The sequence below is a fragment of the Dysidea avara genome, chromosome 15 (assembly GCF_963678975.1).
Source record: "Dysidea avara chromosome 15, odDysAvar1.4, whole genome shotgun sequence".
NCBI classification, from domain to species: Eukaryota; Metazoa; Porifera; class Demospongiae; order Dictyoceratida; family Dysideidae; genus Dysidea; species Dysidea avara.
In genome coordinates this window covers 10,906,151-10,919,606 of record NC_089286.1, presented here as the reverse complement: position 1 = coordinate 10,919,606, position 13,456 = coordinate 10,906,151, and the positions used below count along the sequence as shown (strand labels likewise).

At 39.4% G+C, this 13,456-nt stretch overlaps 2 protein-coding genes across 3 annotated transcripts in view; one reads left to right on the top strand and one right to left on the bottom strand.

The window, feature by feature from the left end:
• Nucleotides 1-13,456, top strand: part of LOC136245998 (uncharacterized) — a 220,963-nt gene that overhangs the window by 151,747 nt on the left and 55,760 nt on the right. The gene's annotated exons all lie outside the window — the stretch shown is intronic.
• LOC136245985 (dynein axonemal heavy chain 10-like) overlaps nt 106-13,456 on the bottom strand; it is a 55,030-nt gene continuing 41,679 nt past the window's right edge. The window contains exons 44-63 of the mRNA XM_066037433.1: nt 12,277-12,474; nt 11,961-12,194; nt 11,731-11,828; nt 9,785-9,950; nt 9,574-9,726; nt 9,259-9,476; nt 4,415-4,784; nt 4,221-4,356; nt 3,927-4,170; nt 3,708-3,837; nt 3,366-3,639; nt 2,426-2,685; nt 1,986-2,324; nt 1,624-1,824; nt 1,403-1,567; nt 1,152-1,292; nt 736-1,101; nt 532-675; nt 301-468; nt 106-246 (exon numbers count right to left, since the gene is read on the bottom strand). Of these exons, the coding sequence (XP_065893505.1) occupies nt 385-468; nt 532-675; nt 736-1,101; nt 1,152-1,292; nt 1,403-1,567; nt 1,624-1,824; nt 1,986-2,324; nt 2,426-2,685; nt 3,366-3,639; nt 3,708-3,837; nt 3,927-4,170; nt 4,221-4,356; nt 4,415-4,784; nt 9,259-9,476; nt 9,574-9,726; nt 9,785-9,950; nt 11,731-11,828; nt 11,961-12,194; nt 12,277-12,474 (3,921 nt within the window). The 3' untranslated portion in view covers nt 106-246; nt 301-384. The remainder of the gene's footprint in view (nt 247-300; nt 469-531; nt 676-735; nt 1,102-1,151; nt 1,293-1,402; nt 1,568-1,623; nt 1,825-1,985; nt 2,325-2,425; nt 2,686-3,365; nt 3,640-3,707; nt 3,838-3,926; nt 4,171-4,220; nt 4,357-4,414; nt 4,785-9,258; nt 9,477-9,573; nt 9,727-9,784; nt 9,951-11,730; nt 11,829-11,960; nt 12,195-12,276; nt 12,475-13,456) is intronic.

Genomic DNA, 13,456 nt, shown 5'->3' with positions numbered 1-13,456 from the left:
CATTAGTATACTAGAAGAATAACAGTATATTACTAGCAATATGATTAGTAAATGTACACATATTGTATCACAGCTAATACATTCATCTACAATATGGCTACATACCTCAGTGACTGCAGTGTACAAAGTGGACCGATCTAGTGGCCAACCATTCTTCCTACATGTTGCCTGTACTAGTGCTGTAAGATAAGACTCTGGAATGTGTAGACCTGATAGCCACATCACATATGGCTCTCCCTCTTTTACCTAAATGTATATATGTTATGTGTTGATGTGTGTAGATTGTACAACTATACAAACCCATTGTTGGTATTGAGCATTTCTTCTTAAGAAGTGCAGCATCCAATTTCCTAGTGATTTCAATGTGGCAGGAGCTAATGCACGTCATATTGAGGGAAGATGACCATTATATAATGATTTGGATAACTCATCAAGTTCTACACTCATTCCAACCTCTCCTGCCAGTGCCTGCGTACAAATATAACACAATTTGGTTGTCACAAAACATCACTGTCTTTATGAAGAGTTAACCTTCTGAAGGTTGCTCAGAGACACTGACATTCTTTTGATTAACTTGTTAAAACGTTCCAACTCTTGTAGCAATACAATGGTGGTGGGTGACATCACGTCACCAAGTTTCTTTCTGATCACATCAAGTTTGTATGACTCTGGTAACTTGGAATGTAACAAGATCAATGTGATAAACATCACTGATTTGCTATGGTGTCTTCTCACCTGTATATCAGAAGCAATGTTGGCAATAAACTCTTCCCTACTAATACCAGAGCCAGATTCTCTAGTTTGAGGCTGCAGTTCTATCAGTTGTGACCACATGTCTTTAGCTGCTCTAGTAAAGTAGCCAATTTCTGCATTAGAGTGTAACCCAAATACTTCAGGAGTGTTTGCCAGTGGTAGTGCCTCAATAGCTTCCACATAAGTGCCCTTGTTGCCATCTTCAGGGATACAGTAATCCACGTCAACATTCTTGAAGAAGTGAAAAGGTTGGAATGTGTCAAATATGAAGTCTCCCATGTATTCATCCATATAAGTCTTCAGTACTCTTCTATCAAAGTCATCAATTGCTCTTCCACCATACATAACCTGTACATTAATGTTGTTAACAAATTGTCTGTACTACATTATGTGTATACCTCTCCTATGAGATATTTCAGGGACTCCCAAGGAATTTTGGTGTCTCCATTTTCATGAGCTTTAGTGAGGTAAGTATTTAGTATATCCATACACACCCGGAAATCTGATTCATTGAAGTCATATGATACATTCCATCCAATCTGTGTAAATCAGAATATGTAGCAACAACACATGTAGCTATACAAAACTCAGTGACAATAAACACTTACATGTGTATAAAATTATTATGTGTTCTACATGTGAATGTTACCTTTCCATACTTTCTCCTCTCTTGAACAACAGCATGGAAGAATGCTAGAGTAAACACAAGAGGTCTGAAAGCTGTATGTGGACAATCTCGAAGTGTTGATGCAGGAATCTTGTGATAGGTACTACGTAAGTTCAACTTTAGTCCATTGGGAGGTTCTGTCACAACCTGACATGATCATTCACACATACAGTAACACAATACTCAGTCAAACATGATGATACCTTAAGTGATCGTTGTAAAATACCAATTGGAAAATCTGGCGTAGGAGCAGTGGTTAGCCAGAGTCTAAAATCAGGGTGAGGTTTGGGCAGTAGCTCTAGAGCTTTTTCTAAGTCCTTCAGCCAACGAACTAACAAATGACAATTCTGCAACATCAGCCAGTGACCCCTTGAAGCAGCAGTTTCCAGTAGTTGCAAGGCTACCTATAAGTGGCAAAAAAATGAAGTTTCTTTCTATTTGTGTCTATGTTGTTAATAACATGGAAAATTAAAAGATAATGGCTAACACAACTCTTTAAGCTAGGACAAGTTAATGGGAAAGTGATCTTGGATTCTTGGCTATGTGTGAAAAAGTATTCATTTACCTTCTCTTGACCCTGTCCCATGGCTAGGAATTTCAGTCTGTTCCCTCCAAATCCCATTCTCTCAGCCAGTTTCCCTAGGTCTCCAGCAGGGTCAGCTCCAGGGCTCAATATGAACACAATGGGAGACAGAGGACTGGACTGTTCAAACACAGACTCAAAACTGATCACAGGTGGTGTGACATATTTCTCTCCCATCCTCTGGGTCACAAAGTTGGTGATGGCTCGGTAGACACGATCAACTCTAAAACATCTCAACAACATCAGTTGCTGCAAGTCAGTGAGATTCCTTGAGTATTTCTCAGGAAACGTAGCAGATTCTGGAGTGTCCAGATCATACCACTAGAAACAAGAACCAATGCAATAAATTATAGTATTCTGCAGATGAAGTGCAATAATTACCACAGCAGCAAATCAAATTTCACACTACAATAAGTGCTCACTTCTTTCCATGCCTTTTCACTCTTTTCCACATCACCAGGTAAGCTACCAAACACATCAGGGCTAATTTCACTCAGCCTTATAATGTCTTCCCAGCCCTGGTCTGGAATCCAGTTATATGGCTTGAGCCGAGAGCTCTTCTCCAATGAGATATTTCCCTTTATAAAGAAATCTAATTCTTCGTGTTGTAAGCTCTCCTCTACTTCTTGAATTTTAATTGTCATTTGAAATGAGAATAATAACTTGTGCACCTCAAACAAACCTGTAAGATAAACAATAGGTATGATAAAAAATTAGAGTGACTTTGAACAATATGTTGTGCAAAGCATTCATTGCTACAGTTATGTTATAGGTTAAAGCACTGCTGCACGTGTGTACGGAAAATATAGCACAAGGTTGTGTGTCAAGAGCTTCACCTCATGTGCTGTATTAGCTTCTCAACATACCCCCTCGTGCTGTATTTTTCATACACACAAACATAGGTGGTGCTTTAAGTGTTTTGTCATACTTCCTGGTCATCTTGCTTGAAGCGATTTTCTGAATTGCTTTAATTTTTGGTGATCAGACTATCAGTAAGTTATCATATAATCTATTGTAGTCGTGGAATGAACTGGTAACATTAGTTTGGCTAGTTTTAGCGTTTGACAGTGTCACACACGTGATCCATCGTGCTGTCTGTGTGGGGTTGTTGCTTTGACTTTCCGTGATCAGTGTTCATGTAATCTATTTCTAGTCATAGAACCAACTTGTAGGATTAGTTTTAGCTATTTAAAATGTCATGTACATGCTGTTTGTTTTCGTAACATTCCTTGCATAACTGTATGACTCATACAGTACAGTTATGCAGCTAATTGGTACAGTATGGAAAATACAGTAAGTGGTGGCACTTTGATCCTCCCACGCAAAGTACAACTAACTTCATGCAAATACTTTAACACTCACCAGTACAAGCATAATTGTATACATTGTGTGTAAGTGTGTCCATGATATTCTTCAGTCTCTTGGGTAGGTGAGAGTCTGGGAGGCTCTTCTTAAGGGAATAGTTGAACACTTCAAGGTAAGAACTGAGGGAGTATTGGTACATTGTGTTGATGGCTGCCATGTCAGCTAGTATGAAGAAGAGTACAGCACCTCTCCTTGCTGCTGGTCTGTAACCATCTCTGAGTTTGTCGATGTCTGCTGATGTCACTTGAGCTTCTTTCAGTTTAGCAAACACCTACATATATAGCAATGTACATAGAATAGACATATAGGTTTTATGTATATACATAATGTTTTCTGTACCTCTGAAGCTTTAACTTTAGTTTCTTCCAAGGTTTGTACCAGTTCCTCATTGTCCAACATGTTTCCAGTAGAGGTAGCTAACTCTCTTAACAAAGTATCCTCTAAATCTTTCAACAGTCGCTTGTTATCACTAATATGAAATAAACAAATGATTATTATGCAATTATAAACTTAAACAGCTCCTTGACATTATAACATTACAAAAACATAAAAGTCTACCTTGTTTCTTGGATCAATCTTTCACGTTGCTCTTCTAACTCTTTCTTCTCAAACCCAACAATCACACTGAGTAGCTGATCTTCCAACCCCTTCAGTGTTACTGTATAGTTGATGATCATTGTTCTTCCAAATATGGCTGGTGTGTATTTGGGGTTGGCTAGTTTAGTATTCAAGTAGAGTTTAAAGTTTGGATCATAATCCACCTCCTTGTCTCCTAGTGTGATGGTCTGACGATTACCAGAACCTAAGTTTGCATGTATAAATATACTAGGAGAACCATATCGAATTCACAACCTTTAATGTTTTTGTCCAGTACAGAATCAATGACTGGATCAATGTACTCATCAACATCTTTAAACAGACATGGAAAACCAAACTTGATGGCAAGTTCTAGTTGCTTGATGAAGTCAGGATCATTAAAAGTACAAATCTAAATAAAGAACAGAAGTACATATGAAGTATGGAATGATCATACAGTAACTAACTACCTTTAAATTATTCTTTTCTTCTTTCTTTCTGATCCAATTTAAAGCCTGCTGCTGAGGATCAATACAGAGAGGGTATCTGCTAGCATTTGTGGTGAGTATTCCATTTTGTATTGATAATTCATCAGGTGGTAATGACTCAGATGTCCACTTACTGATCTCAACATCATTTGTTAACAATGTTTCTAACTTGAATGGTTGACTGAGTGGAATCTCACGTTGTACAACATCAGCTTGCCAGTCCTCCACTTGCATTTGATAACGGAAGTCCCATGAGAAGGCACCGAGGTAGCTCAGAAATGAGGACGATAACAAACAGTCTCCTAATAGTCGTACACGTTTTTGTTTCAGCTCTTCTAATTCTTCTTTCCATCTGTGAAATTGTAAAGACACGCAAAGACGCAGAGTACATACAATACAACAGATATCTAAATACTTAACCTTTCCTTCTTATGATCGTAACGCATACATAGTACATAAATACAGCAGTATAATTGAGAAAAGGGCTTATCAGGAATTTACTGCCCCTTCCTGAACAGTAACTGGGATATAGCAGAATGGCTACTTTATGGAAACCCTTGCATGTTTCTATCTAATCAAATAAAATACATAAGTACTCCTCCTTGCAGGTATGTATATATTACCACACAATATGTACACTTCAGGTCAACGTGCTGTTTATGGGCTCATGAAAGCATGGATAGACCCATGATGAATTTAGCAGGCATACAGGTCTCAGACTGACAATAATGTTTTTAGCTAGATATTGAAGGAGCACTAACGTGCCCTTTATGCTTTAAGTGTAAGTATTATTAGTGAACACCTTATAATTAGGTATGACAATAATGTTTTTAGCTCCAAATTCTTCTGCCTATATACTACAAGTTAATATCTATGTTTTTCTTTGCTTAGGTTATAGCATTTGTGGCTACATAATAATAATTTGCTGATGGTTGCATTACCAACTCAGAAGTATAAACCACTTCAAAGCTGACACTCCAATGAAGCAATGATATAATCAAAACTTTGGTTCCACAGCAAATCGATTGCATCATCATGAGTCCTCACTGCAGTTGCTAGCTTTCAATCTCTATTATAGCTAAGGTAAGGGTGGGCATTTCCGTACAACGTTTGCATATGCATTAGAAATTACCTCATTTCTCCTTGAGAGAATAACGGATTTTAACATGCTTGGTGCCAAATTGTAGCCAATGAACTAGGCTATTGGCGATATAAATTGTGAGTGGTAAAATGTTAGGTACTAGGAGAAAGAGCGGTCTAGGTTTGCAATTTGGCAAACCTAGACCGCTCTGGTTTGCAGTGTTACAAATCAAGGACATTTGCAATCAATCCAGTCACTAAGGAGAATATGGATGATTCCCATTTACAATAGCAGGGAAGCCATCGGGCTACCACAAATCGATACCTTGGGCTGTCAGAAAAAAGGAATGGAACACAAAGGAGGACAAAGGGCAGTGATCTCGAACAGTAAAAAAAATCAACCCCGCAGTCTTAGCCGTTATCGTGTTACGCTGTCTGAAGGCATCAGGCAGGTAGGCAGGCAGTTAGTCAGTCAGTAGACATTTCCATTGAATAAATTTTAAAAACAAAATCTATTGGAAGTATTTAGGGTCGTACTGAAGGCACTTTTGGGCTTGGTTATAACTAACCAATACCACCAAGGGATCAGGAAGGTTTTATTGTGAAGCTGGTTTTTGGGTGATTTTTTGGCCAGAAAAACCCAAATCTCCATGATTACATATATATAGCTATTTAAAAAATCTAAAATTTTCAAAGGAAGTAGGGATTGGTATAATATACATGCTACAAAAAGTAAGGAAACAAGCTCAAAAATGTTACAGCTAGCCAAAAGTAGGCATTAAAGTGAGTCTTATTTTAGCAAGTAGCCGTCTAATCTTGTTTCCTTACTTTTTACTGCTGGATCATTTCTCATTTTAGCTGTAATATTTTTGAGCTTGTTTCCTTACTTTTTGTAGCATGTATATTATACCAATCCCTACTTCCTTTTAAAATTTTAGATTTTTTAAATAGCTAATTTGTTTACTTATTTGTCTAGGTAGCTAGCTAGCTACATTATACTCTTTTTGTTTTCCACATAGTATAAATATCAGTTGAAGCAGCAATCTTTTACCCTTGTATGCAATAAGCGCCTCTAAAATAATTATTGCATTGTCTTTTAAAGCTATTACAGCAACTGTTAAAGGCTTCAGCTGCATTTCTAATGGCCTAAATATAGATGAGTTTACAGTAAAGCATCGCTGGATAGTCCACCATTAAGAGTGGAACCCTCGCTTTTAGAAGTCTGGATCCCGAGGTGGATCCGCCCCTCCAGGACATATTAGCTAGCTACCTCACAAAAAAGCTAAACTGGTATTTAAGACTATATATAAATGCTAGAGACAACTCCTTGGGTACTACTTACACACACGTACTCACACTTCATTAAAATCACGTGTTTGAGCACGCCACAACTATTAAGCGCCGCAATTATTAATTATCCTTCAAGAAGAAAAAAGAAGCAAATGAATGATGAAAGCAAACAGCATGATGCAGTCAACAGAACGTAATCGGAACAACAGATTTGTGAATCCGCCGTCATTACCTTAGCTGTCTGAAATTTCTGGAGCCGTACACCTAGCGCAACCAGGTCTTACAGCAGGCAGGCAGGCAGGCAGGCAGGCAGGCAGGCAGGCAGGCAGGCAGGCAGGCAGGCAGGCAGGCAGGCAGGGCAGGCAGGCAGGGCAGGCAGGCAGGCAGGGCAGGCAGGCAGGCAGGCAGGCAGGGCAGGCAGGCAGGCAGGGCAGACAGGCAGGGCAGGCAGGCAGGCAGACAGGCAGGCAGGCAGGCAGGCAGGCAGGCAGGCAGGCAGGCAGGCAGGCAGGCAGGCAGGCAGGCAGGCAGGGCAGGCAGGCAGGGCAGGCAGGCAGGCAGGGCAGGCAGGCAGGCAGGCAGGCAGGCAGGCAGGCAGGCAGGCAGGCAGATGAAATCCAGGTGAATTTCAAAATTTTTAAAACTCACTGTACATTGAAACATTCGATTTTTCGCTTCGTTTAACCAAGGTACAGCATCATTACAGCAGTACTAATGTATTCTAGGTGGTTTTTTTTCGGTAAAACTTATTGCAGGGCCGTTTTTAAAGGTGCAAAAATTCATGAAACCATATGATTTCTTACCAACCCCTACTATATCGTACTGTATGATATGTAACGACGACGCGTAGTTCCAATGGCTACAAGGACACTTCTCCTTAGCTACGCTTCTCTTTAATTCTCGTAGCTAACTGTCTGCTGCCTGCATCCCACGCATGCCTATACAATGCATACATACATAATATATATACTATGGTTACTGAGTCAGTTCATTACATTTCCCCCCCCCCCCCCCCCCCCCCCCCTGGTTAAGCCTGCTGCCCCTAGCTGACGTTTCCTTAACCTTCCAGTCCAAGATCCCTCCTGTACTGGCGGTGGGGATGAGTGGGCTTGACTTCTTGGCTTAGTCTCAGTAGGTGGTCTTTTTGACTTATCTGGTGGCCAAACTGATTGTCCAAAATTTCATCAGGGCACCTTCTGAGACAATCTATGGCTACCAACAGTAGATCTGATTCTGGTCTATCCACTCTTCAGATATGAGCATTTTTGTCTGCCAGTTTAACAACTCTGTAGGGTCCATGGTAAGCTCGAGCTAGTTTCCGGCCCTCCCCAGTCTTTTCAGCAGGCTTCAATAGAAACACTTGATCTCCTACTGAAAAGTTAGGTGTTCTGGCATGTTGATCATATGCCAGTTTCTGCTGCTTCCATGCTCTCTTGATATGTGTCCTGGCAAGGTCCCATGCTCAGGGCTCAACCCAGAATATAAACCTAGAGGGGGCGAAGTAAGTTGCTTCGGATTCTAGGGGGGTCTGGGGGCATGCTCCCCCAGGAAAATTTTGAAAATTTAGGTGTAAATATACTCAATTTTGGTGAAATTTTACTGTGATGCAATTGAATATTGACCATTGGATTATACAACTTTGGGATCAATTAAACCTTTCCATTTCTCAAGGCTTTAGGTATAAACCTAGGGGGGGGGGGGGGGGGGGGGCAATGGCTAACCCAGAGGGGGCCTGTGCCCCCCCTAGATTAACCCCTGCATGCTTCTGTTAATTTCTCAGTTAAATAGATGCCATACTCACGCAAATCAACTTGTGACCTTGCCTTAGCAGGGGTTAGTGCAGCTTCAGTGGGCAACCTGGGATCATGACCATAGAGCAAGTAGAATCCCAGTCACGGCCACCCTTTTGAGTAGCTTTGCTAACATAGTGATTAATGTGCGATTGAATTGCTCCACTAACCCATTTGTTTGAGGGTGGTACGCTGTAGTGTTTGTTTGGTGAATTCCTAGCAGTTGTGTAACTTCTTTTATTAGCCCTGATAAAGTTCCTTTTCCCTGTCTGACAAGATTTTTTTCAGCTGGAACACCATGACGACTCCCAGGTTCTCCCCGGACAAGCCCCCGAATGTAACGACGACGCGTAGTTCCAACAGCTACAAGGACACTTCTCCTTAGCTACGCTTCTCTTTAATTCTCGTAACTAACTTCCTGCCTCCTGCGTCCCGCGTATGCGCAAGAAGACTATACAATGCACACATACTTAATATATATACTATGGTTACTGAGTCTGACTCAGTTCATTACAGTACTACCATACTGTATAATAATTTCACAAACATGCTTGTATGAGTATTTAGCTACACACAAGTGCACCCACAGGATTTACTGGGCTGATTATCCCCTATTTGCAAATAAACTTCACCCGCCTTTACTTCATACTACACAAATGTACACACCTGACTTTCTCAGAACCCAAACCAGATATCAACTTGTCAGCAGCTATCAGTCGTTTCTCCATAAGTTCAGCTTCAGCCTGTAATGCTTGCTTTTCTGATATGGCTTCTTCGTATTGTTTACTAAGAGCATTCAACTCTTCCTCAATGCTACTCAATTCTTTGTTGATCTTATCCAGCTCACGCTTGCTCATTTGATAATTTTTCTCCAACCTTGCCACCTATGGTATTACCAATAGAAAGATGCACAAGAGGTAAGCACATATACTTGTGTGTTCTACTGTAGTGTATACAATGTTATGAATACCCTATACACACCTTTTCTCTCTTAGGTTTAATTTCTCTGGCAACAGTACAGTAGCCCATGACTGCCTTGACAAACTTATACAAGCCAGCACCAGCTCTACTGATTTCTTTCATACGATCATATTCAATGTCCATCTTCTTTAAGAAAGCCTCAACTTGTTTTACCTGCATAAATGTGTTACATATTTACACTGTACATACTGTATGTAAATGTGCAGCTTACTTGTCCTGAATAGATTCCATCCACATCCAGGGTTGTTAAGGAGTTCAGGAAGTTTGTTTCAGACATCATCCCCTTAGCGGTTTTCCAGCTGACTTCTTTGAAGCCTCTCAACACGACTATGCACTCACACACTGTCTGAACTGGTGGGGGAGGCTTAGCAAATGATCTGCATTACACAGTACACATCATGATAAGTACTTGGAGCTATATACTACATTGACACTTCAGAACAAAGGAAACCACACAGTTATATCCCTGACCACAGGGCAATGTAATGATATTGTCCTGTGGTTTATCATGATACTGTATAGTCTGGTTGTTCTTCCCAAAATTTGTTAAGTATATGTGCCTAATAAAGAAATTTTGTCGTGAGAGTTTATTGATTCAATCTCTTGGAGTGGTGTGATTTGTATATACCAATATTTGGAGTCCAAAATCCTTCATGTGGAGCATGAGTACCATACCGTACTGTTGAACACTGTTTTGCTTGGTAAACATAGTGAAATCCACATTATTGGCACATACCACATAATCTCGAGCCTTGCACAGTTGATAAACCTCTAACATTTTTTCTAGCACAGCTGCACCTTGTGTTGGAGCTTTTGTGTGCATGCACTTCTAAACCATGACTTGGTATAAGAAATTGTAATATATATGTGTGTGACCGGATTTGTGAAACCCCGACACAATCCTGCAAGCTTTATACAGCAAGTATAGGGAAAATAAATTACATGCTCTTAGTTGTAACTTACGAACAGATTGACGTATGGAGCTTAAATTTTCACCATCGTGTTTGCCATGAATAGGGAAATCCGTTACTGGGTAAGCTTGCATTTTTATCACTTTCTTCACTGCATACAAAGGCAAAATTTGTGAAGAAAATTTGATTGCGTACGATCGCTTTGACGTGACGTAAACAAATGCTCATAACTTGTGTACTCTTGGGTCTACTGCAACGAAACAAAGATTTTCCAACTGCTCTTGAGTAGGCGAATAAGATAATACCAGGTTTTTATTGTTAGTCCTTTCCTTCACTAAGAAAGAGGCATTCAAAAAGTTTACAGAATATTTTCAATAATATGCAAACATTTTCACCCATTGTATTCAATGCTTTATACTGTAATTGATTTTTCTGTTGTTGCAACTTTGTAGGGCTGTAACTCTGAAAGTTATTGGCATACGAGGCTGAAACTTTGCCAGAGGGTACACTTGGCTAAGTAGATTAATAAACAAGAATTTGAAAAATGTGTGATTGTGTCGGGTTTTTGCAGATCCGGTCACATATGTGTGCTAACTCTGCGGTACAACCCTGATCACAAATGCCATTGATGCTGAGGTAGTATATTGAACTGTTTAAAGTTTTAGATTGTGGGTTTGAGTTTAGCTAGAATAGGCTAATTAGACTAACTGTTTTCTTGAAGGAAAAAGCATTGTATTGTATAGTTCAGCAACTAGATATCACTAAATAACTGTTTTGACAATGATTGGATCGTTTTTCCACACAACGCATTCCAATTGCATGACAAGACATTCAAGGTCAATAAATCTATACTCTCTACACTTATCCTAATGCCCTAGCTTATCTTTAATGGGTTATAAGACTAGAAATGGTATCACTAAACATGCAACACCTACAGCTTCTGTACAACAGCATTGTACAGGCTATGAACAATGTTCTGCAAGTACCATAGCCCACACTGTCAAACCCACAATCAATCTTTTCATATCTTTGTATAAAGATACCTTGTATAAAGCTAATGGAATGAATGCCTTTCCACCTATTTGGTGAGTATGTCCACATGGTATATATTATTTATACTCTTGGGAATTGCCTAGATATATGCCAATCTGAGGACTTGCAGCCCTCAGGTTTTGGAATCTTTGTATATAAGGCAAATCCCTTGTGGCCATGGTACAACTACTACACAATGATTTGTGATCCCTACCTGATTTCTGTAACATCAGACTTGTCAAGATCACTAAGAGCAATTCTAGCCTCCTCCAGAGCTGGAAGAGCAGCAGCTAATGCTTCCTCAGCGTCTGCCTACAGTGCAATTGATGACAGAAAGTGCACAAATAGAAAGTTTGAATAATCATTGTAAAGCAACTGTACAAATACACATGCATACTTGTGTATGTAAGTTTTATAATAGTAATACACATTTAATCACATTACCTTTTCAACAGCAATAACTTTATTTTGTTCCTCAATTTCAATACTTTTAGCTTGAGCCATTTGTTGTTTTTCTTTGGCTTGTTCAGTTTTAGAAGATATATCATTCAACAGTTCCTCACAAGCAGCTGTCTTCTTTGTCACAGCTTCTTTCTGCACCTCTAGTTTTTCATTCAGCACACTCAACTGTTCTGAGGCCTCAATAAGTTTTGTAAGACCTCCACTGAGCCTGTGACACTGTACAAGTGTACATATACAATGATACAGGTTTAGTGCAGCAGCTGCTATACATGTGAAAATACATCATATCCATTCTAACCTGATCAAGGAAGAATTTATCCTTCTGTTTCAGTAGGTCAGTATAACTGTTAATGAAGTCAAGGTAGTTCTTGGGAGTGACATGATTAACTCTACGCCATTTCTGTAGGAATTTTTTACTGTAGTCAGCAACTGATAAGTGTACATATACAATGTGTTCCACTACTGCACTGGTCTTGTCATCTGGGATTTGATCATTCTGTAATACACAAATGTTCTCAAGATGAAATTCTTTTGGTTTGAGACTATGAATACACAGAGCAAGCACTATAGGTCATGTTTTGTGGTCCTATACATGACTACATGTATATATGTATATGACTGTATTTCACAATTCTAAAAATGTTTACAAGTCCTTGACAATGTATGTACTGTACACTGAATGTGCAACTGAATGTGCAGTACAATGTACTGTACACTAAATGTGTGATGAAGAAATTTTATACCACACAATCCTTGTGCTTATCACCCATCCCCAAAAAGATGAAAACAAGAAAATATATAATATAGTTGCAGCTGCATTTTACTGCCTTTTTTTTCTTTCATTTTTTTTTTCATATGCTGCACCCTGAATTTTTTACTTGGTCTGAACCTGTACACGTACATTACATACTGTAGAGTCTGGTTGTTAAGTGCATACACACACACACACACACACACACACACACACACACACACACACACACATATATATATTAAGTGCATATTATTTGTTAAGCACATAATTGTGACCTAATTTTAGAAAACCGTCGATCTATGCACAAGAATACTTTTGTAATAAAACGCATTCAAATACAATGGGTAAAAAATGCAAGCTTCAGAAAAAATTTATGCAAGCTTTTATCGCCTTTCTGGTCAGTGAATTGACACTCCAGTGGATAAATCCTGGGCATCATCGTGTTCCCCTATTCATAGGAAGTTTTAAAATCCTTGTTTCATCTTCATACACAGGTGGGTTTCTGAGTTACGGACGTCTATTTACGTTGCGGTGACGAAAGAATTTACGACGATTTTTCTTCAATGAATTCGCCTTCCTTCCGGATCACAGAAGAATACCTTTGGCAAAAACTATATACCTTGGTGGTTTCATAAATTCATGGCGAATGCAATGAGCAAAGATTCAACTCCGTACACCGTTGTATCAGTATGTTATGTAGTCTCGCCCCCAGACCACAAGGGTA